The sequence below is a fragment of the Lytechinus variegatus genome, chromosome 13 (genome assembly GCF_018143015.1).
Source record: "Lytechinus variegatus isolate NC3 chromosome 13, Lvar_3.0, whole genome shotgun sequence".
Classification (NCBI taxonomy): domain Eukaryota; kingdom Metazoa; phylum Echinodermata; class Echinoidea; order Temnopleuroida; family Toxopneustidae; genus Lytechinus; species Lytechinus variegatus.
This window is the reverse complement of record NC_054752.1, coordinates 35,158,545-35,183,026: the sequence shown is the minus strand read 5'-3', so window position 1 is coordinate 35,183,026 and position 24,482 is coordinate 35,158,545. Positions and strand designations below refer to the sequence as shown.

At 35.9% G+C, this 24,482-nt stretch overlaps 1 protein-coding gene across 1 annotated transcript; it reads left to right on the top strand.

Annotated features, from left to right (window-relative positions):
* Window positions 1-3,843: 3,843 nt before the first annotated feature.
* Window positions 3,844-22,843, top strand: LOC121425950 (ubiquitin carboxyl-terminal hydrolase MINDY-3-like). The gene is made up of 12 exons (XM_041622075.1): window positions 3,844-4,264; window positions 6,938-7,096; window positions 7,859-8,030; window positions 10,207-10,321; window positions 11,007-11,080; window positions 12,288-12,367; window positions 14,862-14,932; window positions 15,348-15,428; window positions 16,078-16,223; window positions 16,681-16,768; window positions 17,746-17,820; window positions 18,554-22,843. Exons 1-12 carry the CDS (start codon window positions 4,135-4,137, stop codon window positions 18,701-18,703), a joined length of 1,341 nt encoding a protein of 446 aa, XP_041478009.1. The 5' UTR covers window positions 3,844-4,134; the 3' UTR covers window positions 18,704-22,843.
* The last annotated feature ends 1,639 nt before the right edge of the window (window positions 22,844-24,482 follow it).

Below are 24,482 nucleotides of genomic sequence, written 5' to 3'. Positions count from 1 at the left end.
TAGTTTTTTTGTCTTGAGATTGGTTGTAAGGAAATTGAGGTTACGCCAATGCTGTGTAAAACCACCATATTCTACACTACACAAGTTTCATTAGTTTGGGTCCACCACTCGCGACAACCTTTCTCTGAATGGTGCTAATTGATGCCTGTACTTAAAAGAGCCTCATTAGTGATAGACTTAATTGAACAAACGGGTTTTTAAGATAATAATCCTAATAATCAAATTGTCCCTTATTCAAAATTGAATATCGGCAAGTTTCATCTCGTGCCTAGGAAGAGGAATAGGAAGATAGTCATCATTTTCATAATGATGACAAAATGTCCTCGGAGTGGGCCGGTCCTTGGTCAAAAATAATAATAATAAGATCAGCTCGCGCTTTGGCAATCGTATTGGGTGCGATCGTTATCCACTTCACAATTTTCCTCCTGTAAATAGTCTTAGCTCGCGCTTCGCGCTCGCATCATTGATTTTCATGATAGAAGATGTATTTAGATTGCCTAGATTCTAGGTCTAAATAAATCTAAAACACGCGCACGCATGTTTATTGAGATACGCATGCAGCTTGTTACTGATTTAAGACGTGCTTAAATTATCGACTTAATATCAGAATATCAAAAATATTTTGCTCGCGCTTCGCGCTCGCAATAATAAGGTTGGAAGATACCCAATTATTCATCCTTTTCATGATTTACAAAGCATGAATAGGTTGTCCCATTTTTGGTCTAAATACCTATCTTGTTCATAACAAAAGTGCTGAAAGAATGTCCTTTTTCGGCTCGCGCTCGCATTATTTCTATGATTGTTGAAAATATGTATCGTCTTCATGGCTAACTACAAACAGTCCTTAACTGGTACCTTTACGGAAAGGCAAGAAAGTATATTAAAAAAAATCTGCTTGCGCTTTGCACTCGCAGTAATTATCTAGTTATAACGCATCTTGTTCAGGATCAAAAACATTGCCCAGAATGTTCAATTTTCAGGACAAAATCATGAAATTCCAAAAAATCGAGCCGATCGAGCAAAATATGGGTGAAAAGAAAAATTTGCTCCCCCCCCCCCCCCTATTGGCGAAAGCTGGATCCGCCCTGTGTAAGTCGACATTCTGTAAGGTAGTACCTCTATCATGCTCTTTTCTTTATTTCTTTCTTTCTTTCTTACTCTCTTTCTTTTTTTCTCTCTCTCTCTTTCTTTCTCTCTTTATCTTTTTTCTTTTCTTATGCCAACTGGTGCATGAATTTGCCGACTGCCATACCCCCCTCTATCTACGGCCCTGGAAGCACCCCCCCCCCCCCATATGAACGCCAATGGTGGACTTTTTAATCTCCTGTGTTATCACCCTTCTTCAAACAATTAAACAGATAAACTTTAAACTTGAATCTAACTTCAACATAAAGAAAAAAAGGTGTCCTATTTAGCCAGTAGAACAAAACGTGTTATTCAGAACATTATTTGAAGGTTGCAGTTCATCGAAGGTCCAGTCCTCCCAGACATCAAAACTGACTCTAATGATTTCCGTAAAATATAAAAAAATGATATTATTAGCGAACATTAACTACCCCCCCCCCCCCCCCCTCTGTGAAAACCATGTTTAAACTTTCAAGCATGTTGTTTAAAACTGTACTATCAGTAGTTTAAGTTTTAAACAAGTGCCCCCCCCCCCCTCTCTTGCACAGTCAATAGGGCGTTCTTTAAAATAAATATGTTTTATACTTTCGCGTTCATATTATGTGAACGCAAATTTATGTTGAATGACTTTGTTTTCATTGGGAAATAAAAGTAAAAAAAAATCAGTTTACATAAATTTTGTTCATATTGGTATGTAAGCAAAATCTAAATCGAGATTCTATTCAATAAAAATGCCCTATTGTAGGGGAGGTGGGGTCAGAGAACAAAATGTATAGAGTCAATGAGTCGGGGAAGAGTTGTAAGCATGGCAAGTGCATTGCATCATGATTCGTTAAAATCGAATAAAAAAGTAAATCACTAATCTTAAGAGTAGATTTACTTTCCCTAGTGACGCTGCATTTTAATTGTTCTTGTACGTTTCAATTTTCAGAAAATGCTTGAAATTTATTAGTTAAATGTTTAGTATAAAATTTTATATATTCATATACCTGATACAAAGAAGGAGAATAAGAAAAGGAATTACGTATCGTTTTAAAAATTAGCAAATAAAAGACATGTTTTTTTAATTCATGTATTTTGATCTGGAATATTGTGTGATGAGAAAAAATGTTTGCAAAAATTCAGGGAAGAAGACAAAAAGAGAGAGAAATTAAGGGGGTATGCGATGCGATCGAGAAGAGTGATAGAGGAGGGGGGGGGGAGAATGGAAAGGGGAAAAATCAATCGCGTTTTTTGTTTCATTTATCACCAAAGTGTACAAAAAAATCGTATATCCTCAATAAGAGTAGGCCGGCCTAAATGCCAAATACAGAGTAAGTAAATTAATTTAAGTTATCCCCCCCCCCTTCCCGAAAAATACTAAGTTTTTTAGCAATGAAAAATTGGCAATCATACGTATTTTATTTTACTGAGGCTTATATCACTGTAAAAACTGCGGTGTTAAAACTGACACCAATTGGTGTTAATAGAGGACCACACCCTGAGGTGTTAAAATTACACCCTAGAGATTAAACATAGGCCCTAACACCAAAGAGTGTAAATGTATCAACAAAAGGTGTTGTAATAACACCTATAGGTGTAAAACTAACACCACCAATTTAACACCGGTGTAAAATAACTGGTGTACACCGATTAACACCACAGTTTTGGCTGTGTACGTATATACGGAGAAGCTCAAAATAAAATGGAAATTCACTCTGTCGTCGTAGTTCAGTAAGGGTGATAAACATCGGAGAACTTGGGTTTAACAAACGGATAGGCCTAATGATATATCGCATTAATGAGACTCCACTTATCTAGATGCCTTTTCAATGGCGCACTATAATGGAACCCCAGTTGTAGCTCCAGCTGCTAAAGGCGCTTGTCATTTTTACTGTTATCAGCGATCTCCGACCTCATGGAGGAAGGAAACAAGAGAGGCTTGGTGCATTCAAGGAATTAATCATGCCTGCAGGTGTTAATTCGCCTCACCTGGGTTCAGTGCAACACAATGAGAGTAAATTTCTTGCTGAAGGAAATCACGCCTGGGCTTCCCCCATGTTCAAAGACGAGATTCGTAACTACTAAACCACTACGCCCCCAGCTTAAAATAGGTAAAACCAGGCGAAAATTTTCAAATGATTATGTCAAAATGATAACATTTAAGTAACATTACCCTGAAATTTAATGAAAATTAGAAGAATAATAATTCAGTTATTGAATTTCAAATTTAGCATTTTGTATATAGGGGCCTAGGCTATAGACATAATTAGCTTATATAATGCAGGGAAGTTGATGATACCGTTTTGCTTGTTATCCTTTTTTACTTTCGTTATAACTGTAATGTCTACCATTATTATAATAATAATAACAACGCGCCTCGGAATAGAATATTTCTAGATAGATGGCGCTATATAAATGCCTATTATTATTATTATTACCAAAAGTCCAAAATTTAAAAAATCTTGATATATCATAGAGGCCGCAGAAATAGGAGGAATCCAAAATATGCGGCTGTCGCGAGTTATCAGTTTCTGAAAGTTGTCAGAATAATGTTTTTTTTAAACAAGTGCACACCTAGTTACCAATAATGCATATAGCATTTCCATTTATTTGAAAGAAGATAAAAGAGCTTTGTAGATTAAATGCTTTGCTCACGGGCATATAGGTGCCGCGGCCGGGGATCGAACCCCGGACTTTCCATGTATAGCCAGGCGCCTTAGACCTGTCGGCCACGGCACTTCCACAATGAATATTGTCAGAATATTGTAGTTTAGCGCCATCTTTTGGCAATTTTCTTTTCAACTCGATTTCGTACGCGTGTTTACATTTTTATATATGAGAAAATTGTAATAGCGTCGTTGTGTACAAAGTGAGCGTTTGGTGAAACGACTAAACGCTAATTTTTGCTCAATGTAAACGCGCAGGGTTCCTGTCAGATATTCATTCGCGTAGTCCCACATATGCAATCGTACGAAAATGGAAGCTGACTAGGAACAGTTATTTTTAAGAAGTTTTTACGCTTTTGTGATGGCATCGACAAGTCAACAGAATGAAGAAGAACCAGGGAGTTCGTCTGTCCTTAATCCAATCGAAGAAGTTAGGAATATGACTTGGGGAAGTGAATTGAAAGAAGATGTTTTCTCGCGATGGTCGCAAGGTAATTTTTATTTCTTTTGATTGCTGCTTGGGGATAAAGCTACGCACTTTGTTTAAAAACGATAAAAACTATGTCTAGGCCTCTACCAATTTCAATATTTGAACAAATTATATTTCACTTATTTGTGGCAAACATTTAAAGATCATTAACCAAGAAGAAAATATCACAAAACTCACGAAAATCCCAGTGTATTTTCTGAACAGGCTTGATTTCGCCGCCCGATGCCGCGCCGAAGGGGTCCTAAACTTAATAATAATAATAATGGTGGCTACTTATATAGCGCACAGGTCCACCTTTCGGTGCTCATGGCGCTTCAAGGAAAATAAACAGAAAACACAACAGTAATAGAAAACAAACAAGAATAGAATTTCAATTTTCCTGAAAAAAACACAATACTAAACTGTTAATGGGAGATTAAATAAGTTTTTAGCTGGGACTTGAATGTTTCTTAACTAAAATAAGATACGCACTTGATTTCTCATGCAAAAAAAAGAGTATTTTCTGTGCCTCAATTTCTAAAATATGTTCATAAAATAGGATAATATAAAATTAAATCGAATATAACTCCAAAATTACAAACATTTGTGGTTCTCCTATGCATTAAATTATGGCAGTGTATACAGCCACACGCGTGTGTCTTTACCATCCAGCCACACGCGTGTGGTTATATCCAGAACACCTATCTGTGGATACCGCCACACGCCGCCAGTAATAACAGTAAAACACGTACTGCGGTATGTAGGTCTGACCGTCTATATCACGATCAAAATAACCTCATTTCTTCATTAAATTCTTACATTCTAAACCCCTTTGATTTCTTTAAATCGTTTCAATTTCATTCTCACCGTCTTCTTTCCTTGCTTTTCTTGTCTTGTTACAAAAGGCCGCCTGTTAAATAGCAAATTTCCACACTTTTTCTACTTGTGTCGATTCTCTACTGAATCTAGGCTATGTGCGCGTACGTACGAAACCCAAACTGTGTATGTCTACTACTGCGCTGCGCTAACGCTGTATGGGTCTGCCACCGCGAAGGAAGCCAGAATCGACACAAGTAGAAAAAGAGAATTTGCTGTTAAACAGACGACCGTTTGTAACAAGACAAGAAAAGCAAGGAGAGAAGACGGTGAGAATGAAATTGAAACGATCTAAGGATATCAAAGGGGTTTAGAATGTAAGAATTTAATGAAGAAATAAGGTTATTTTGATCGTGATATAGACGGTCAGACATACGTGTTTTACTGTTATTACTGGCGGCGTGTGGCGGTATCCACAGATATGTGTTCTGGATATAACCACACGCGTGTGGCTGGATGGTAAAGACACACGCGTGTGGCTGTATACACTGCCTTAAATTATTAATGTAGGCCTAGCCCTAATTAAGATTTACTGCAGCGCCTTTGACTTTGTTGAAAAAAATTGAATAGGAATCGTCACTCTGCAGTCACAGTTCCACACACAGAGTGCACATTTGCCATTAAAAACTACATGCGCGATGAGTGGTGTGTAGCTTTAGGTTCTCGTGGTCGGGTGTATTCTAAGTTCTAACCTTTTCAGGTGTGTGTATTATAATTGAAAGCAAGTCTGTTAGGTTTATACTCAAACAAAGATTGAAGCAGTTTCTATATCTTAAATATGTGTACAGTGTATTTATTTTTTTCTTGTAGATTGACACCTTTTTATACCTATGGATACCTAGGGAAGTTTCTGAATGTAGGCATGTTATGCCTCTGTATTCAGTTCTAGGTTTTTCCTCCTCAAGATGGCTGGCTCACTTCCGGGAACAGGGCTTTCGTAGTCATATTTTATTGGCTCATTTTTCGAGCATCTATCCAGGGCAGCTTCAAAACTGTGCACACTTGGGGCAGTGACAACATCATTATTTTGGCTATTCCATGTACGTATTCTAACATAAAAAGAATTCCTATATTTTTTGGTCTTTGTCCTTGGTATGAACAATTTTTTACTGTGACCTCTGGTATGTTCAATATATTTTTCTTCTAGATTAAGTTTTGTACATTGATCATAACTATTAAAGTGTTTATATGTTTCAATCACATCACCCCTAACTCTTTGATACACCAGAGTTGGGATTCTTAACTGGTTAAGTCGTTGTGGATAGGAAAGCTTCCTTAATTCAGGGACTGATTTTGTTGCCCTTTGTACGTTCTCTAATGCATGTATATGTTTCTTCAGTACAGGGTTCCACACAGCATGGGCATACTCAACTTGTGGTCGGACAAGCGACTTATATAACAGCAAAGTTATTTTTGTCTAGATAAACAAAAGTTTGTCTGATCAAGCCCATAAGCCTGTTGGCCTTGTTGATCTTTGATTGCATGTTTTTTTTCTGTTTGTTTTTTTTTTCTTGTTTATATATCATGTTTAATTCTTTATCTTATTGTTTCTCTATATACCATGTTATGTTATTAATGTTTTGGAAGCTGTGCTTACACAAGGCCACTTGGCTTTATTTATGCAGTTCCCCATTTCATTTTTACTCTTGCTTGTAAATACCGTATATTGTTTCTCATACCTTGCTTTATAATTGTTTTTATCGAGAATGAAATAAATGCAAATTGAACTGAATTGAAATTGTGTGTTGCTTGACTCATCCACTTGGCCTAAATAGTTTGAAATAAAAACATGTCATATCCTATTTTGTGTTTATTGTAGGTTTTGTATTCAGTGATGATGAGCCTATGGCACTGCTGCAGTATGAAGGAGGTCCTTGTGCAATCATTGCACCTGTTCAAGCATTCATCATTAAGAACTTGCTTTTCAGCCAAGAGAGCCAGTGTGAAGATGGCTCAGAAAGCTGGAGACAAACAAATGGTAGGATATTTTACTGCATTGGTAGCTGAAGGAATTGACAAAGATGCTAAATAATTCTTTTTTTTCATAAGTTTCTTTGTTGTGTTTTTGGAGGGGGTTTATTTATGCAGCACTGCAAGTTTCCTTAAAGGGGAATGAAACCTTTAGAATAAGTAGGCTTGTGTCGAAACAGAAAAATCAAAGAAACAGATCAACAGAAGTTTGAGGAAAATCAGACAAACAATGAGAAGGTTATGAGCATTACTAATGCTATGGAGATCCTCCTATTGGCAAAGCGACAAGGATGTGTGATGTCACATGTGAACAACTTTCCCTCTGATGCCCTTCTAGAAAAAGAACACATGATCTACTGATAAAAGTAATAAAAGAGGCATTTTAAGTGAAATATATACTAATGTAATGGGGAGAGATGTTCAATAGTGACATCACACATCTTTGTCACATTGCCAATGTGAGGATCTCCATAGCATTAGTGATTGCAATATTCAAATGCTCATAACCTCATTATTTGTCCAATTTTTCTCAAGCTTTTGTTGATCTGTTTCTTTGAATTTTCTGTTTTCACACAAGCTATCTTGTTCCAATGGTTTCATTCTCCTTTAACTTTAAAAACAAAATTATTTATACTACTTTTTAAAGAAAAGTATGATGTAAGGCTTGATGATAAAAATTAATTGTCAATTGTAATTATGACCAACGTTATTGTAATCATTATTTCGTCCCAGCTACTTGAATTTTGCTAGTTTTCCTTGTATATTTCAGGGGACCAACGTAAGCACCTGCTACTCTGTGCAATGCAAGACATCATCTGTTCAGTGTCAAATGGAAATTATATACTGGTCTTACAAGAAGATAAACAAGAATTGACCATAGAGAATGTAGCTGGGTCATCAGATGGAGAACCAACTCATGTCACCTTCCATAGAAATCTCAGGTTAGCTCTTGTTATTTGTTTTGCATAATAGTAATATTAATAATAATCTGCTTTTATATAGCGCTCAATACATCGGATATATTATTACCCCGGTCATCCCCGCACACAATATATGCACATCCTCAGCTCCCTGGGGAGTATTCAGCTGTCACATGGCAAAATAATGTTTCTGAAAATTTTGACTTTTTCCGGTTTTGACATTTGGTAGGGTTTTTCAGGGAGTTCTTTTCATTTATCTTACTGTCACAATTACAGGTATTTTAGTTTTCAAGATAGCATGGGCTATCTGCAGTACTTTTTTCAAATTTGCCAACTCATTTGATGGTAAAAGGATGTATCTTACAGATACACTCAAAAAGTACCGCAGTAGAGTGCAATGTTCTTTGGTAAAAGATGTATCTGTTAGTTACACTTTTCTTCCATCAAATGAGTGTATTCTAGTCAGTCGCCGGTAAAGGCGCTGTCACACCTTGGCGTTTTAGACAGCGTATGTCCGACGTATGAGGAATTTGGCGAATACGCTGGCGTACGTCAAATACGTTACGGGTAAGTTTTGCATACGTTGAGAGTACGCTAAAACACGCTGGTATACGCCGTCATGCGGCGAGGTCGTCGAAAAATTTTGTGCAAGCACAAAATTTTTCGACGTATGCCAACGTATGGCTCATACGTCCCGCATACGCGGGTCATAAGTTGTAGGCAAGTTACGCGATCGTTGATACACGTTGACACGCGTTACTCGTAAGTTACTCATAAGTCGATGGACGTCGAGATAATGTCCAGCGTACCCTAAAACTTAATTCTAACCTATAACGTGCTTTGAACGTATGTGTAACTTAACTCCAACGTATATTGACGTATGAAGACGTGCTCCGGATGACAACAAAACTTACTGAACGTGTTTATAACTTACAGCTACCGTATAATGGCGTATTGACAACGTTTATAGGAATTGGTATACAAAGGTGGGGTTCACAGGAGTTTTCTTCGGCATGGCGGTGGTGTTGATACGGTGATGTATCGTGCGGTTATGATTTGAATAGTCGAGGGCAGCCTTTTTATAGGCTATGACACGTGTTCGTCAGCGATACGCTGCCGCGCGCGGTACCTGTAAGTTATAAACACGTTCAGTATTGTTTTGTGGTCGTCCGAGCACGTCTTCATGCGTCAATATACGTTGGAGTTAAGTTACACATACGTTCAAAGCACGTTACTCATAGGTTAGAAGTAAGTTTTAGGGTACGCTGGACATTATCTCGACGTACATCGACTTATGAGTAACTTACGAGTAACGTGTGTCAACGTGTATCAACGATCGCGTAACTTGCCTACAACTTATGGCCCGCGTACATGGCGTATGCGGGACGTATGAGCCATACGCTGGCATACGTCGAAAAATTTTGTGCTTGCACAAAATTTTTCGACGACCTCGCCGCATGACGGCGTATACCAGCGTGTTTTAGCGTACTCTCAACGTATGCAAAACTTACCCGTAACGTATTCGACGTACGCCAGCGTATTCGCCAAATTCCTCATACGTCGGGCATACGCTGTCTAAAACGCCAAGGTGTGACAGCGCCTTACGTTAGGCTATCATAGGGCATAAGTTGTGTACGCCAGCAATACGCTAAGCATTCGTTGGAATACGTTACTTATAAGTTAACGAAGCGTTCGATATAAGTTACTAATACGTTATGTGTACGTCCAACTCGTTATGAATACGCTAAGTATACGCCCAGAGTTGAAAAAAAACAACAACAAAGTTCAGCGTATGCCGACGTTTTAGAGAAATTTTGATACGTCGGGCATACGCTGTCTAAAACGCCAAGGTGTGACAGCGCCTTTAGGCGCACACAGTACTTGACAAGCTACAATGACTTAGAGTTAAGAATAATCAATTATCAGCGAACATCCTGTGCAAGTTTCAGGTCATATGACCAAGGTCAAAGGTCATTTAGGGTCAAGTAACAGTATTTTACTATGATATGAATTGTGTGTTTTTTGTTTTTGGGTTTTTTTTTTTTCTAAGTCATAACTGCTGCAATGTTAAATGCTGTAATGCAGACGAGACTGCCAGAGTCACTCCACTTGTTTGATTTCATTGCATTCACACTGCAAAGTTGAAGTCAATTTATTTGTTACACACCCATTCATGCTTATTTTTTTTTCTTTTCAGAATACAAACCTATAAATCTGAAGATGAGCTCCGGGGTGCTCTGATGACAACATACCATATGTTTGTTGGGGATGGAGGTGTTCTTCTCTTTCTTTACTCAGTGTTACTAACAAAGGTGAGAGTTAGTGGGACTGAACCTATTTTTACTTTACTTTATGTTTGATAACTTTTGATTTATATGGTATTCCTTTCCAGTCATCAAAATCTTTTTTACCCTTAATGTGTACAATTCATACCACAGGCATACAGATGGGGAGGGGGGCCATGGACTACCAAAATTCTTTCAGATATTCTATCATTTTTCTGAATATTTGTCAAAATTTATCCAAAAAATAAACAAGAATCTTTCAAGGCTGCCAAGTCTCCCTGGTTGTGAGTGATACTCCCTGAAAATTGACTGATTTTCAAGTGAAGAACTGCAGATTTTCATCATCTCCCAGATTCAGACATTAATTTCTATCATTGGATTGTGTTTAGTTGAGAAACATCTCCCTTGTTCCTAAGTCATTTTTTTCTGAAAAGTGAATATGAATGTTGGCAGCTCTGTTCTTTAATTCTTTTATTAAGAAGATTTTAGACATTTTTCCCACCATGCCATGTCAAGCTCCCTTTTTTGGCTCATTAGTTCACTGAAGTAAAACATTTTGTATACTTCAATTTTTACTTTGCATTCAATCTCCTTGCTGTATTTCTTCAGCTGTGCTTTGGAAAGATAGCTACATCCAGGATTCCTCCGGAGCGGCAGTTTGCCCATCATCTTCATTAACATTGATTATGTGATTATTGTAATCTCATTGCAGGGTCTTGCTGTAATACAGGATGAAGTAGAAGATGCAAATGAACCCCTCATTGATGGCATTTATGGGCATGGAAAGTAAGTTTCATGGATATAATATATTCTAAATATTGGGCAATTCTATGAAGTAATCAATTTTTTGTATTCCTGACCCATGTTTTATGGAATAGTATTCAACCACTTTGTGTGCTAGCTTAGACCTTGCTAATTTTTGTTGGTGTTGATTTAGCACCTAAGAAAGGATCACCAGTCGTTCATAAAGTTTCTCATAACTTACAAACAAGTTTTATGTAACGTCCACCAGGTTACTTTTATATCAGCATAATTTTAGCATGGTGTCATCAATCGATCACTTGACATTATTGTTTAACATTATTTGTCACATTCTTTTGCTAAACAAACAATGACTGACTTTTGGATTGATGACAGGGGTGTGAGAGTTCAGATTTTTATCTGATTTCAGATTTTTTTGTTTTGATTTTCAGCTTATATTTGGCTTTCCTCTGTACAAAAAGTATGGGAGCTCTTTCTATTTCCGACTTTTTCAATACTCCTTCAGCTCTTTTAAGATCTTTTTATTTGTGACTACTCACACCCCTCATTGATAAATTGTTTTTGGAATGTATCATCAAAATAGTCAGTTTTTCAATTAAGCACAACTATCGGGGTTCCCAGCCCATCAGGGAAAATGATTGTACTTTTTTCCAGTCAGGGAAAAAGCAGGGAATTTGTTTTAAAAATACCTAAAACCAGGGGGAAATGCCTCAAATGAGGGGAAAATCAGGCAGGGAATTTTGATCGGCCCAAAGGTTGAAAGCAGACTCTGTTATATTTTGTTGCATATCAAAACAACATCCATTGAAAGACTGGTTATGGTGGTACTAATTTGTTTTATATTACTGTTTGTAAACTGAAATTACATGTAATTCACTGCATCAACTTATAAAACATGCGAAACTGGGAATGGGTTTGAATAATTATCAGGAAATTTATTACCGGTAACTTCATCTGGGAAAAATCAGGGAATTTTGTTTTCCTTAAAAGCTGGGAACCCTGGCTATAAATTTATGGAAAACCTGTACATGTTCAACCATACTACAATCAATTCTGAATATCATGCATATCTCATTTTGTTAAATAGGTTATGCAGTTATGCTCCTTTTGTTTTGCTTTTTTAGATGAATTTAATTAATTCTGCCTAATAGCTGATATGATCCTTAATAAAGCCATACTACTACAAGAGTGTCAAGTCTATACAATATATTTCTTTTCATTCATTTTCTAGCCAGTGTTTGATAAACCTGATGGTGACTGGTCGAGCTGTTTCAAACGTCTTTGATCATGAGAAAGATGTAGCTGGTCTACGTAAGTATTAATGATAATGACTATTCTTTCTTAAGGCCATCGCACACGATCTGTCTGCGACCCGATTTAGGAATAAAACATGTTTTAAATCATTGTATGAATACCTATGTTCCAATCTGTGACTACCGGTATGCTATCATCTTTATGAGAATAAAAGCGGATTTAATATCTAGGCGTGATGACATCAAAGCAATCGTGTGATTGGCTACGATTTGAAAAGTAATTTTGCCTTCACTCAAAAATAAAGGCTTTAATCATCCAAATTTGTTATATTAGGATTCTTATACTGGTAGTTAATTGAATCTTAAAAAGATGTTTTTCATTCACATTTTCAGAAAATGAGCAAAATGCAATGTGTACCAAAATATAATCGTGACAGTCGATGCGTTTGATGGACTTTACAATGTATATAGTGCTTAAACTTACTTTATCACAAGTTTTCAAGCACTCTGCAAAAAATGTAGCGTTATACCTTTGCTTGCACAGAGCAGCTGTTACAAGCATTGCATTCAAGGAATCAATTCCTACCAGGTACCCATTCACCTCACCTGGGTTGAGTGCAGCACAATGTGGATCAATTTCTTTTTTGCTGGAGGAAATTACACCATGGCTGGGATTTGAACCTGTGACCCTCTGTTTCAAAGTCAGAAAACTAATCCACTGGGAAACAAAGTTCCTCTTGAAAGAAATCCAGCCTTGGCCGTAAAATGTTGTGTTGGGAAGGAGAAAAATAAACTGAGCAGAATGGTGAAAGTTTGAAAGAAATGGGAACAAGCAATAATGAAATTACAGCTGCTTTAAAATTGAGAACACTTAGACTATGTAGATTTCAAGTTGGCAACTGGGAAAGTATAGAGCAAGGTCAATTTTCCCATAGGCCAGCCCATGCACTTAATTATCAGGAATTTGTGGTTTTCTTCTAAAAACCCATTCCTGCGGGGCAGTAATCTAAATATAACCCAGGTAGTATATTTCTTTATGTCCTTGTGAAAGAAAAATATAATTTGAAATTAAATTTTTTGTAAAACTGACATTTCAGCCATTTTATGTATTGGAGTACATGAAAGAGTAGTCCTTGCCTTATATCACTATGACATCAGATAAGCGGCTAATTTGTAGTATCCATGATTACCAATATTTACAACTTCTGAAAATTCATAATTTTCTTATTCCTTGTCTGATATTGTTCAAACTTTCATCTATCATCTTGTCTGATTTTTCTTTTTCCTTTAGAAACAAGTTTTTACTTGGGTTTGATTCCCCTGTAACATACAATATTCAGTACAGGTGTTATTTTTTCACCATTTGTCTGACTACACCTTAGATTGTTGATTGGCTGAGAAGCATTGACTGTTTCCATGGAAATTGTCAAATAATGGTTATTTGTCGGTGCTGTCAACTTAAATGAAATGATCTTTGAATTATAGTGGATGTCTCAGAATACCAGTTTGGGAAAATATTCCATGAAAAAAAGTCATCCAATATAATTATCTATCCCACCCCTTCCCCAAAAAAGGGGGGGTAAGAAATTTGATTAACTAAGTCATGTCACTTACCAAATGGCATCATCAGTTCGTAAGATCAAATATGATTGTTGAGATGCATCATACATGTATTTCATTATGATGTCATTGAGAATCAATGTGCTCTCTGCTGCACATTGCATTTGATTCATACATGTAGTTATACGCAGTCTGTTAAATATGGTCTCAAATTACACAGCAAGTTTTGTACAGGAGCCTATGAGACATTTGTCAGATTTCATCCCTTTTTTGGATGAGCTCTGCTATTGAATGGGCAATTGATACAGACCAAAATACATGTTTGTAATGCATCGCTAAAACACTCTTAACAGATGTTCATTATTGCTTATGTGAGTATCACTACCCAGACTCTCTATCGTATCTCCCAGCCAAAGCCCACTTTTCCTGTTCATCTTATCTAGCTAAAAGTCCAACTTTTTTTTCCAATTTATTTTCATCTCAGAGAACCATAAAGGCCCGAATTCACAGAGGGGGTTTTTCAAACCCATGGTTGAGTCCATGGTTCGTGCAGATTCCCTGTATAAATTACGCTTAATTTAGCACATATAAAAAATGACCAATGCTGATGAGAGCTTTTGTCACAGTGCGCCATGTTGACGCCTGTTACCATGGTTCCACTGTTTGAAGAGTGGACTCATTAATAAAATAGCGTGGATAACCACGGCAACAGGCATCAATTTTGTGCACTGGCAAAAGCGTGCATCAGCATTGGACATTTTTCAACATACGTGGTAAAATAAGCATAATTTGTACAGGAAATCTGCATAAACCATGGACTCAACCGTGCGTTTTCAGAACTACCTTTGTGAATTCGGGCCTATGATATTGGTGGTGTCCAATTATGGTAATAATATGTATTTTTATGAAATAACATCACACCTCTTATAATACAAATTACACGGCTGTTTGACGTGTATTGACTAAACACTCATGTTATCATTTTGTTTCAGAAATGAAAGGTATCTCAAAGCAGTCGTTGGTTGGGTTTATGACGATTCTAGAGAATCTTAAATATTGTGAAGTAAGTATTAAATGTCCAGTGTTCCGTCTAATTTGAATAAATATAAAATTTTAAGAAATGCACTGAAAAAATGGAAATGAGATGTAAAGTTTTAAAAAGTCTTGACCTTTTGGAGGTTCACTCATTTGCACATTGCTGGTGATAAATGTGTATGCAATGGAAAGAGATTATGATGTCACTCATTAATTTTTTCTTTATTTTATAGTAGGGGCTACTGTAAAATCAAATATTTATATATTCTTCTCCAGTAGTTTAGAACTTGGTATGTGAGATCATTGTTAAATTCATGATGATATTTAGGAGATCTCCTGTCCTGAAATTTTTAGAAGATTAGAAACAAAATACATTTATGACAAGTATATAAATTCTTATTCCAACTTTACATGTATATCTATTATGTCTTGTATTGATATAGGTTGGAACACTTTTAAAGAGTCCAGTTTACCCTATTTGGTTGCTTGCCAGTGAGACCCATTTAACAGTTTTCTTCTCTCGGGTAAGTGGAATATATTGAGTATGGATCTATTCAGATGAATATGATATCAACTACAATTTGATATCAACATTTATTTTCACTTCTTGCACAAGTAAATTGCTAAGCACATTTTACAGGGGTGTGAGAGTTCAGATTTTTATCTGATTTCAGATTTTTTTGGTTTTTATTTTCAGCTTAATTTCAGCTTATTTTGACTTCCCTCTGTACAAAATGTATGGGAGCTCTTTCTATTTCAGACTTTTTTAGTACTCTTCAGCTTTTTTCAGATATTTTTTATTTGTGACCACTCACACCCCTGATTGTAGCAGCATAGTTTGTTCTCATTTGATTTCTCGTCATGCAGGAGTTACCACCAAGAATTAGAAGTTATGATAAATTTTTTAACTTAACACTTTCTTTCTTTTATTGCAGGAGTTTTCTCTGGTCTCTACTGAAACCTGTGTACAGTGTAATATTACTTGTTATTATCGTTTACTTTCCGTTATTGAAGGAGTTTTCTCTGGTCTCTACTGAAACCTGTGTACAGTTTAATATTACTTGTTATTATCATTTACTTTCCGTTATTGAAGGAGTTTTCTCTGGTCTCTACTGAAACCTATACACAGTTTAGTATTACTTGTTATTATCATTTCTTTTTTTTTCATTGCAGGAGTTAGCGCTGGTCGCTACTGAAACCAAATGGGAGAAAGCAAGAAGAGTCTTCAGCGAGTACGATACTGAAGGTAGTGGTTTTATCCAATGTGCCATGCTTCAGAGTGTCCTTGAGGCCCTAGAACTTGTAGCCGTGCCTGAATAGTAAGCAATATTAACACTTTTTAAACCTAAGCTTTTGAAACAAATACAAGTTAAAATGGTGGTTTCATCTAATGTGCCACACTTCAGAGTGTGCTTGAGGCCCTCAAACTTGTCGCTGTGCCTGAATTGTCAGCATTATTACTACTTTTATACCTAAGCTTATCAAACAAATATCAAGTTAAGGTATTGGTGTCGTCTTTTTTTTACCTTATCAAATCACTGAAGTGATAGATGGTTCCTGTAGGGATATGGAAGGGTTCTGTGTGAAGCAATATGTCAGTGATTTCAAAGGTAAACACAGTCTTGGCCAATCACACGCAATGATCTCAGAAGCTTACAACAGTTTGCTTCTTGATATCGTTATCATTGCATCTTAACCCGTAACATGCTAGTGTCTCTTCAACTTCCAGTACAGTTGTTATAATCATTTCCTGTTTCTTTTTGTATCTCCTTGTAGTGTTGAGTTCATGACCCAGCGTCTAGACCCTGAGAAATGTGGTATTGTCCTTCAGAATACGTTCATGGCTGAGTTCTTTCCTGATGAGGTATAATTAGCTAAAACCAACTTTTGTAGTGACAAATTATTGTTCAAAATTACTGGCAAAGCTCATCAATAATTTGTGTGTACATGTAGCAAGATCGTAAAACATGTTACCCGGTATATGTTTTTGAGCTGTGTTCTATGTTTTACTTAAGTGACTTTTATGTAGACCTATACATAATATATTTATATTTCTTCATCTTTTTCATTGTGTTAGGAGTTTTTTAATAATTTTTTTTCTGGGAATTTCTTGCTTTATGTTTGTTTATGTATATTCATTTTATGTTGCCCTGTATACTGTTCGTATTGTAAATGTTTCCCTTTTTATCAATGAAAGGTGATTGATAATAAAAAATGATTACAAGCTATGCTTTTTAATAGGTTCCTCATATTTCATGTTATTCAATTACTTCAATTAGTTTGTTAAACAGTGAATGTAATTATTCACATGATGTTCTTATTTGTTCAAGATGTATGTATTTTTGGTGGAATGTGAAACAATACATCAAATCAAATGTTCATGAATGTATAAATAAAACTCATTAGAATATGAAACAATAAATTGTCTCTGAAATTTGATTTTATTTTAATAAACAGTAGTAATAGTTTACAATTTGTGTACAGTGCATATCACAAAAAGTAAGTCTATATGCGCTCAGAGAAAAGGGGAGAAGGAAAGGGAATTTCAGCTCAAAAGATAAATTCATATATAGCCCTTTCAGATATTATCACAGTGGAGGACATAACAATCAATATGAAACCTCTGCACCACACAATAATACCAATGATTTATCATGGTTTAATGCACGGGTTATTGTCATTGTTTTTCCTTCCATGTCTGCTTGTACTAATGATCTACAGTTAATAGTTGAGAGAGCTGTATTATAACCCATGACATGTTTTACGATTGTTTGTAAAATATTAAACTTTATTCAGGGGAATAAAATTCAATTGTTTTTTCATCTCTCTCTCTCTTCACAGCCTGACAGGTTATTACCAGAGTACTTTACAGTGTATCATTACAATGGTATAAGGAGATCAAATCCACATTCTAAAGTAAGTTTGATTGTTTTTTTTATTGCTTTGCTCAACTTTCCAAGTAGTGTTACAGAATGATTGAATCATGTTAAGCATTTTCCCAGCTCAGATATATTGCTTAACCTGTTGGAGGTATGGCTTGTGCAGGTTTTTAGATTAGAAAGTGTGAAAAAAAACTACCAGTACTAATAATTATTTTTTTAAGGGTTTGATCAGAAGGGTTTGTACTAGCTGATCAATTATTCTTCATAGAGCAATCTTTGGATTCATCTTAATATCAGATTTTTATTAACTAGTTACTATGCTTATAACTATTTACTGAACCACTATTAGGCTGGGATTAATGTTATCATAGTGCATATGAATACATGTATTTATGAGCACCCTCAATTCCATCAACTCATGTGCTCATGTAATTCAGTCACTGGACCAAGATTTTGATTGTTATTTCACTTATGCCATTAAGTCAACTGTCTTGTTTTAAATTTCCCTGCATTAAGAAGAAAATTAGCACTTTTAATGGGAGCATTAGTTGCTGAAAGTGATATGCTTTTCAAAAGTAATGATATTGAGCCTATTTTTTTATATTCATTTTAGCTGTTAAGGAAATACTTGCAAGTCCTATTTCAAGTGGAGTTGACACTTTGCAAATCTGGTTGATATTTTTGTATTACTTATATATTACTGATGTGTTCTTTCCTTTTATATGTTTGAATACCAGTTTTCATCTCTTATTCCATTTTACCTGCAGGTGATGTTTCTAAAGGGTAGAGGCTCCGCCCCCAACCCTGGTGAGCTGGAGGTCCTCACGGAAGCTACACCCCTTAAATCTTGCCTGCGGACAAAATGGCCGACATTCGAGGCCAATTGGGAAAACAATGTGAACCCGTCTATCAATTGATGCTACGCATAGAAGTGATAGAACTGTAGACCATAGATTATGTAAATATAGACATTTTTATGATACGTGTACAGTCTTTTTTCAAGACGTGTATATACTACAACCACCGAATGCGGAGTCTTTTAAGTTATATATCCAGTTGGTTCTGTGCTCAGATTATCAAACATTGCTTCGATCTGAGTCTTTTGAGCTGTTATCAGTGTGGTCTAACTGAGTAAGATTAACTCAACAGCTTTTGGTCCAGTAAACCGCTTGGAATAATTGTTCATATCTGAAATCAGCTTGGAGGGGTGTGGCATTGCATTAATTGCCCTTCCAAACCTTTGTCAGGTTAGTGTACCCTGTGACACAGAGCCTAGCAATTGATCATAGAACAGGTTTAATGCTTGATTGCATTGACTAGAGTGATCAATCATAAGATCAGTCACTAAGTTTTGTATTTATAGACCCAGAATGTTACAGTGCGACTAGGACTACATCTCTATGAATCATCATGGAAATGGTATTAGGAATCAGAAGGCTTGTTAACTTCATCCGTTACTGGTAGTTTTCCCACTAGTAAGGAGATTTCCCAATTAAATCAAATTCAGATCATCTTCAGTTATTTTGAGGAAAAATTGATTTTTGTTATTGTTGAAATGTTGGGAAAGCAGGAAATAATGATATTGAAATGCTTTGATTTTTCATTGATTTATTTGCCATGAATGAAGGGATGAAACTGAAATCATTTTAGTTTACAATGTATCATTTCTTTGTTGTTTGTTTGTTGGTTTTTGCTCTGTGCAAATTGAAAAGGCCAAGTCTACCCCAACCCAAACTTGATCTGAATAGAAAGAGAAAAATCACACAAGAATTATGGCACTTATAGAGAAGCTTCATTTCACAAAATAGTAATATGCACATCATAGTGTTACGCAAATTAGGAAGCTGATGATATCACATGTTCATTGTTTCTTTAGTATTTTGTCATATATCATATATGTATCTTACTTTAGCCTCTGATAATGTAAAATAAATTTTTCTCAACATGAACATTTGTGATCACCATAGGTGTAACTTATTTGAGGAGTCAGTCAAAAGCTTATAAAATAAAATGGAAATGGAAATATTTGATGTTTCATTTAAAATGAAAACAGGTGGATGTCACTTTTGTTGCAGCGATCTTAACATATTCATTAAATGCAACTCAATTTTTGAAAAAGAGAACAGGGATGTGTAGAAAATGTAGTCATACTTTGTAAAAATAAAATACCTAGAAAACTCCAGGCATACCATTTGGCACTTCATAAACACCTCACCTGTAAGCCATGTATAACTTCATGAGAAATTTATGAAACACCACCCTGGGGACTGTTTTAGAGAGGATTATTAGATATACCCCCACAAAAGCTATACATGACACGGTGCTTCTATTTGTATGATACATGTATGTGTGTGCTGTTATTGTACAAAATATCTAATAATAGAGTTCTTTTGTATTCAAGAATCCATGTTAAATGATCATTGTCGAGGCAAAATAATTTGGTGTTAATTTGATTTTTCATACGGCAAACTCTACATTTTTTATTTATTAACTGTTGTACATATAATATGATTTTATTGTTTCTGCAAGCTTGTAGATACAAATTTTCACAGCTATATTTATTGCGTTATGAATGATGGTTATGTACAGTCGAACCTGTTTCTAAGGATCACCCAAGGGAGACAAGAAAAACAGTCTTCATTAACAGGTTCTTGTAATAGAGTGAAGCCTTATATAAAGACCACCAAAGGGAGACAAGAAAAGTAGGTGGACTTTGTAGAGGACGTTGTGGCTCAGTGGATAAGTCTCCGGACTTTGAACCACAAGGTCCAGTGTGGGTCCATTGGCAAGTTGTTTATCTACATTTGCCACTCTCACGGTTTTGGAAAAAAGTGGGGGGGGGGCTGAAGCCCCCCAGTTCCTTGACCCCTGCTCCACCCAGGTGTAGTAAATGGGTACCCTGCAAGAAGACATTCCTTGAATGCTTGAGTGCATTCATTTACTTTAAGTCAGTTCTAATTAAAGGGGAATAATAATAATAAGTTAGTTGTAATAAAATCAGAAAGAAAAGAGAAAAATATTAGGGAAGGTTTGATGAAAATTTGTCAGAGAATATTCAAGATCTGAATTTTCAACATTTTGATTTTGTGTCACAGGCAAGCTGCTCCATACGTCATCTGCTATAAATTACCCATAATGCCATTTTCTCGTAACATTGAAGGATATTTTATTGTGCGGTAGATATATCATCAGGCATGTCATTCCGTAGCCCCTTCTATAAGAGCAACATTTGATATAGTCATCATATTCCATAAAAAGAAATGAATTTATTTATATATATTTCATGATATTTGGGGTAGCTAGCTGGTCACATATGGTGTCACAATTTAAAGACTTTTTCATAACTCTCTTATTCTTTGATTTATTTCTTTTGTTTGTTGCTTCTTAGATACTGGAAATAGTTTTTAGAACTTTCAGACTATTTTGATAATGAACTGTTGATAATGGTCTTGCGACTTTGTATTACTGTGTCTAACGATTGCTGCATTTTTATGTAAACTCAGTCAGAAGAGCTACATGTCATTCAAATGAACTGTGACAGGAGAATGAAACCCTTGGAACAAGTTTGCTTGTTTGAAAAACAGAAAAATCAATTGATAACAGGTTGAGAACAGTTGGAAAAACAATTAGAAAATTATGAGTATTTAAATAATAAGATCACTAAATGTCATTTGGATGTTGTGAAGATCTATTAAAAAAAAACTTTACAGTGGGTACTGGTATATATTGTAAGACTACTGATTAAAATGTTGCATCTTGGGAAAGGATTTGTGTAGTTTAAGGCTTTGAGCTGACTCTCTTCAAAGTGGCCGTTATATTGGCTTTAACAATGCTCCTTGAGTTTATAGTGTCTGCAACCCGTTTCCTAAAGGACATGCAACTGTTGTAAATTTGCCATAATGGCAACTACCACGGTAACAGAGCTCGATTGGCCAATCATAATCAAGGTTGCCATAGTGGTTGCCATAATGGCAAAGTTACAAAGTTTATGAAACGGGCTGCTGATTTGTGTCTCTTCATGTACATTCATATTCTTAACAACAGCCTATACAATCATTGAAGGATGTTCTGATGCCCATAACACAATGCATAGCAATAGTTGGTTGGATTTTCAATTGACCATGCACAAGACAATATAATCAATGATAGGAACCAGTCCCATGATCAATCACTATTAAAGCTTTATGTAACAGGGCCCTGATGTAAGTTTCTCCATTAAGACAGGGTCACTTATCTTCAAGCCTGGGCCCTGTAACATTATGCTTTGTAATTGATCATTGGGCTACTTTTATGATTGATCATAATCAATATCAAGTCAATCAATCGTAGGAATCAGTCCTGTGATCAATCGCTAAGCTTTATGTAACAGGGCCCTGATGTAAGTTTCTCCATTAAGACAGGGTCACTTATCTTCAAGCCTGGGCCCTGTAACATTATGCTTTGTAATTGATCATTGGGCTACTTTTATGATTGATCATAATCAATATAATCAATCATAGGAGTCATCCTTGTGATCAATCACTACGCTTTATGTAACAGGGCCCAGGGGGCCGTATCATAAAGCTATTCATAAGTTAGAGCAACTGGTGAACCTTTCTTACGCTTAATAGTCACCATTGAACATTTAATGGTGTAAATCATTTACAATAGAAAGGATCACCAGTCGTTCTTAAAGTCACTCTTATGAACAGCTTTCTGAAACACCCACCAGGTTTATTCTTTCAGATTTCCTCATCTTGGATTATTTTTATTATCCAAATGTTTAGCATGTATTATGATCTTCACTCCCCATTTAGAGTGCACAAGTCTTCTATCCAAGAAATGTAAAACTTTTGCAGCCACTTTAGAGATGTGTCGTTATTGTGATTCACTTGAAGTGACCAAAATATTTAAGAAAAAATCATAACTACAATTTGTTTTTCTCTCACCTCATCTTACGGCACCAATGTCATATTTGTATTCATGTAATCAGTGTACATGTTGCTCCTGTTGGGAGTTGTATATTTTTCTGTCATTAAAACATCTGTATAGTTGTAAAATAATAATGTTAAATTTAACAACAGAAATGTGGAATGGGAATTTAGTATGTCATTGTTTGTGAACCATGTGCTACAAACGTGTGTTTGTGGAGCGTTGTGGCCAAGTGGATTAATCTTCTGACTCTGAAACATAGCGTTCAAATCCCAGCTATGGCATAATTTTCCTCAGTACTAAATTCATCCACGTTGTGCTGCACTTAACCCAGGTGAAATGAATAGTTACCAGGTAGGAGTTTATTCCTTGAAATGACTCTGCGCTTTTAAAAGGCTGCAGGGCTAAAGCCAGGGTAATAATATCCAAGTCATTTGGAAGTGCATAGGAACGTTATGACATAATGTGATATGTGCTCTACAAGAACTGCATCATTATTATTCAAAGCATATTTCCCAACCTCTTGCCATTCATAAAATATTAGGCTTTATATGACACCTATATAGATCCTTGTCATTTGATTGGCTTTTCGATATCGATCATTCATCCCATTTTACAATTACATCATCAACCTAGCAATTTTGGATCCATTCATCGTGCAATTTTGGATCCATATAATTTTCCATTGCACGCGCGCACCAGGTCACCGATGAATTTGATTTGTAGATTGATTGATTGGTTGGTTGATTGATTGATTGATTGATTGATGGATTGATGGATGGATGGATGAATGAATGGAGGAGAGGGAGTGTGAGTAAAAGTGTGAGTGGCTGATTAAGTGTTCAATTCAGACATACATAGATCAATTTGTTATTCATGAATAACAAATCGATGCCTTACTGAATGTTTTGTTAAATACCTCATTCATAAAGCTCTTAGAAATGTTGACATTGCCCCTAAATAAAAGTTCAGCAATTTGGAAACCCTTTTCGTTGAGGAATTAAAATGTTTTCACCATGAACCACATATATAAGCCAGTTCGTAGTTCCACTGTGTGCATGATCAGGAGATTCTGTGCATGATCAGAGAAGGTCATTTGTACTTAAGTGACAAGGTGGTTTAAATTTTAATGAGATAAACACCAACTTTGATGTCTTGATTATTCATATTTTCTTTTTCTTTTTTTATTTACATCCACAAAAAACAACAATACGTCCACGAACGACTGGTATTTCAGTTTGCCAGTACATTGTACAACATGCTATAATATGCATTCAAAGTACGAATGCAACAAATACCTTCATAAAGTGTTCATTGGTGTGCTATTCTAGTCACCTGGTCCATTCAATTTCTTCATCCTGCTATGTAAGGCAAGCTTGCGTAATATCTTGCTTTGAAAGCTGCCTATCATAATGAAAGAAATTAAAGGCCATTTGAACAAAATTGTCCATGAAGTAACTACGAACTGATCTATTAATCTCTATTGAAAGGTTTGGTTACAATTGTCTAATCCTGTGTCAGCCTCATGGTAGGAATGATACTGATCAACATGTGTGCAGCATTGATTCAAAGGTGTCAAAATAATTCTGCACTGTAGGAACCATACAATGGAATCAATTGTACCATTGCTCTTTTCATACACGTAACATCATATTTGAAGTCTACAGACTCCTCAGTGCAAATCACCATTAGTGTAAAGGAGACTGCAAGTGACAAATATATCTGTATAGACAAATTGTGTTTATTTTATTCTTGTCTGGCAATATCAAGAATATGCTAAGGATA

Coding starts and splice junctions, on each gene's coding strand:
- LOC121425950 (XM_041622075.1), top strand. CDS start 4,135: ATGGCATCGACAAGTCAACAGAATGAAGAAGAACCAGGGAGTTCGTCT. Junction 10,322..11,006: donor ACTCAGTGTTACTAACAAAG/GTGAGAGTTAGT, acceptor ATCTCATTGCAG/GGTCTTGCTGTAATACAGGA. Junction 16,224..16,680: donor CTTGTAGCCGTGCCTGAATA/GTAAGCAATATT, acceptor ATCTCCTTGTAG/TGTTGAGTTCATGACCCAGC.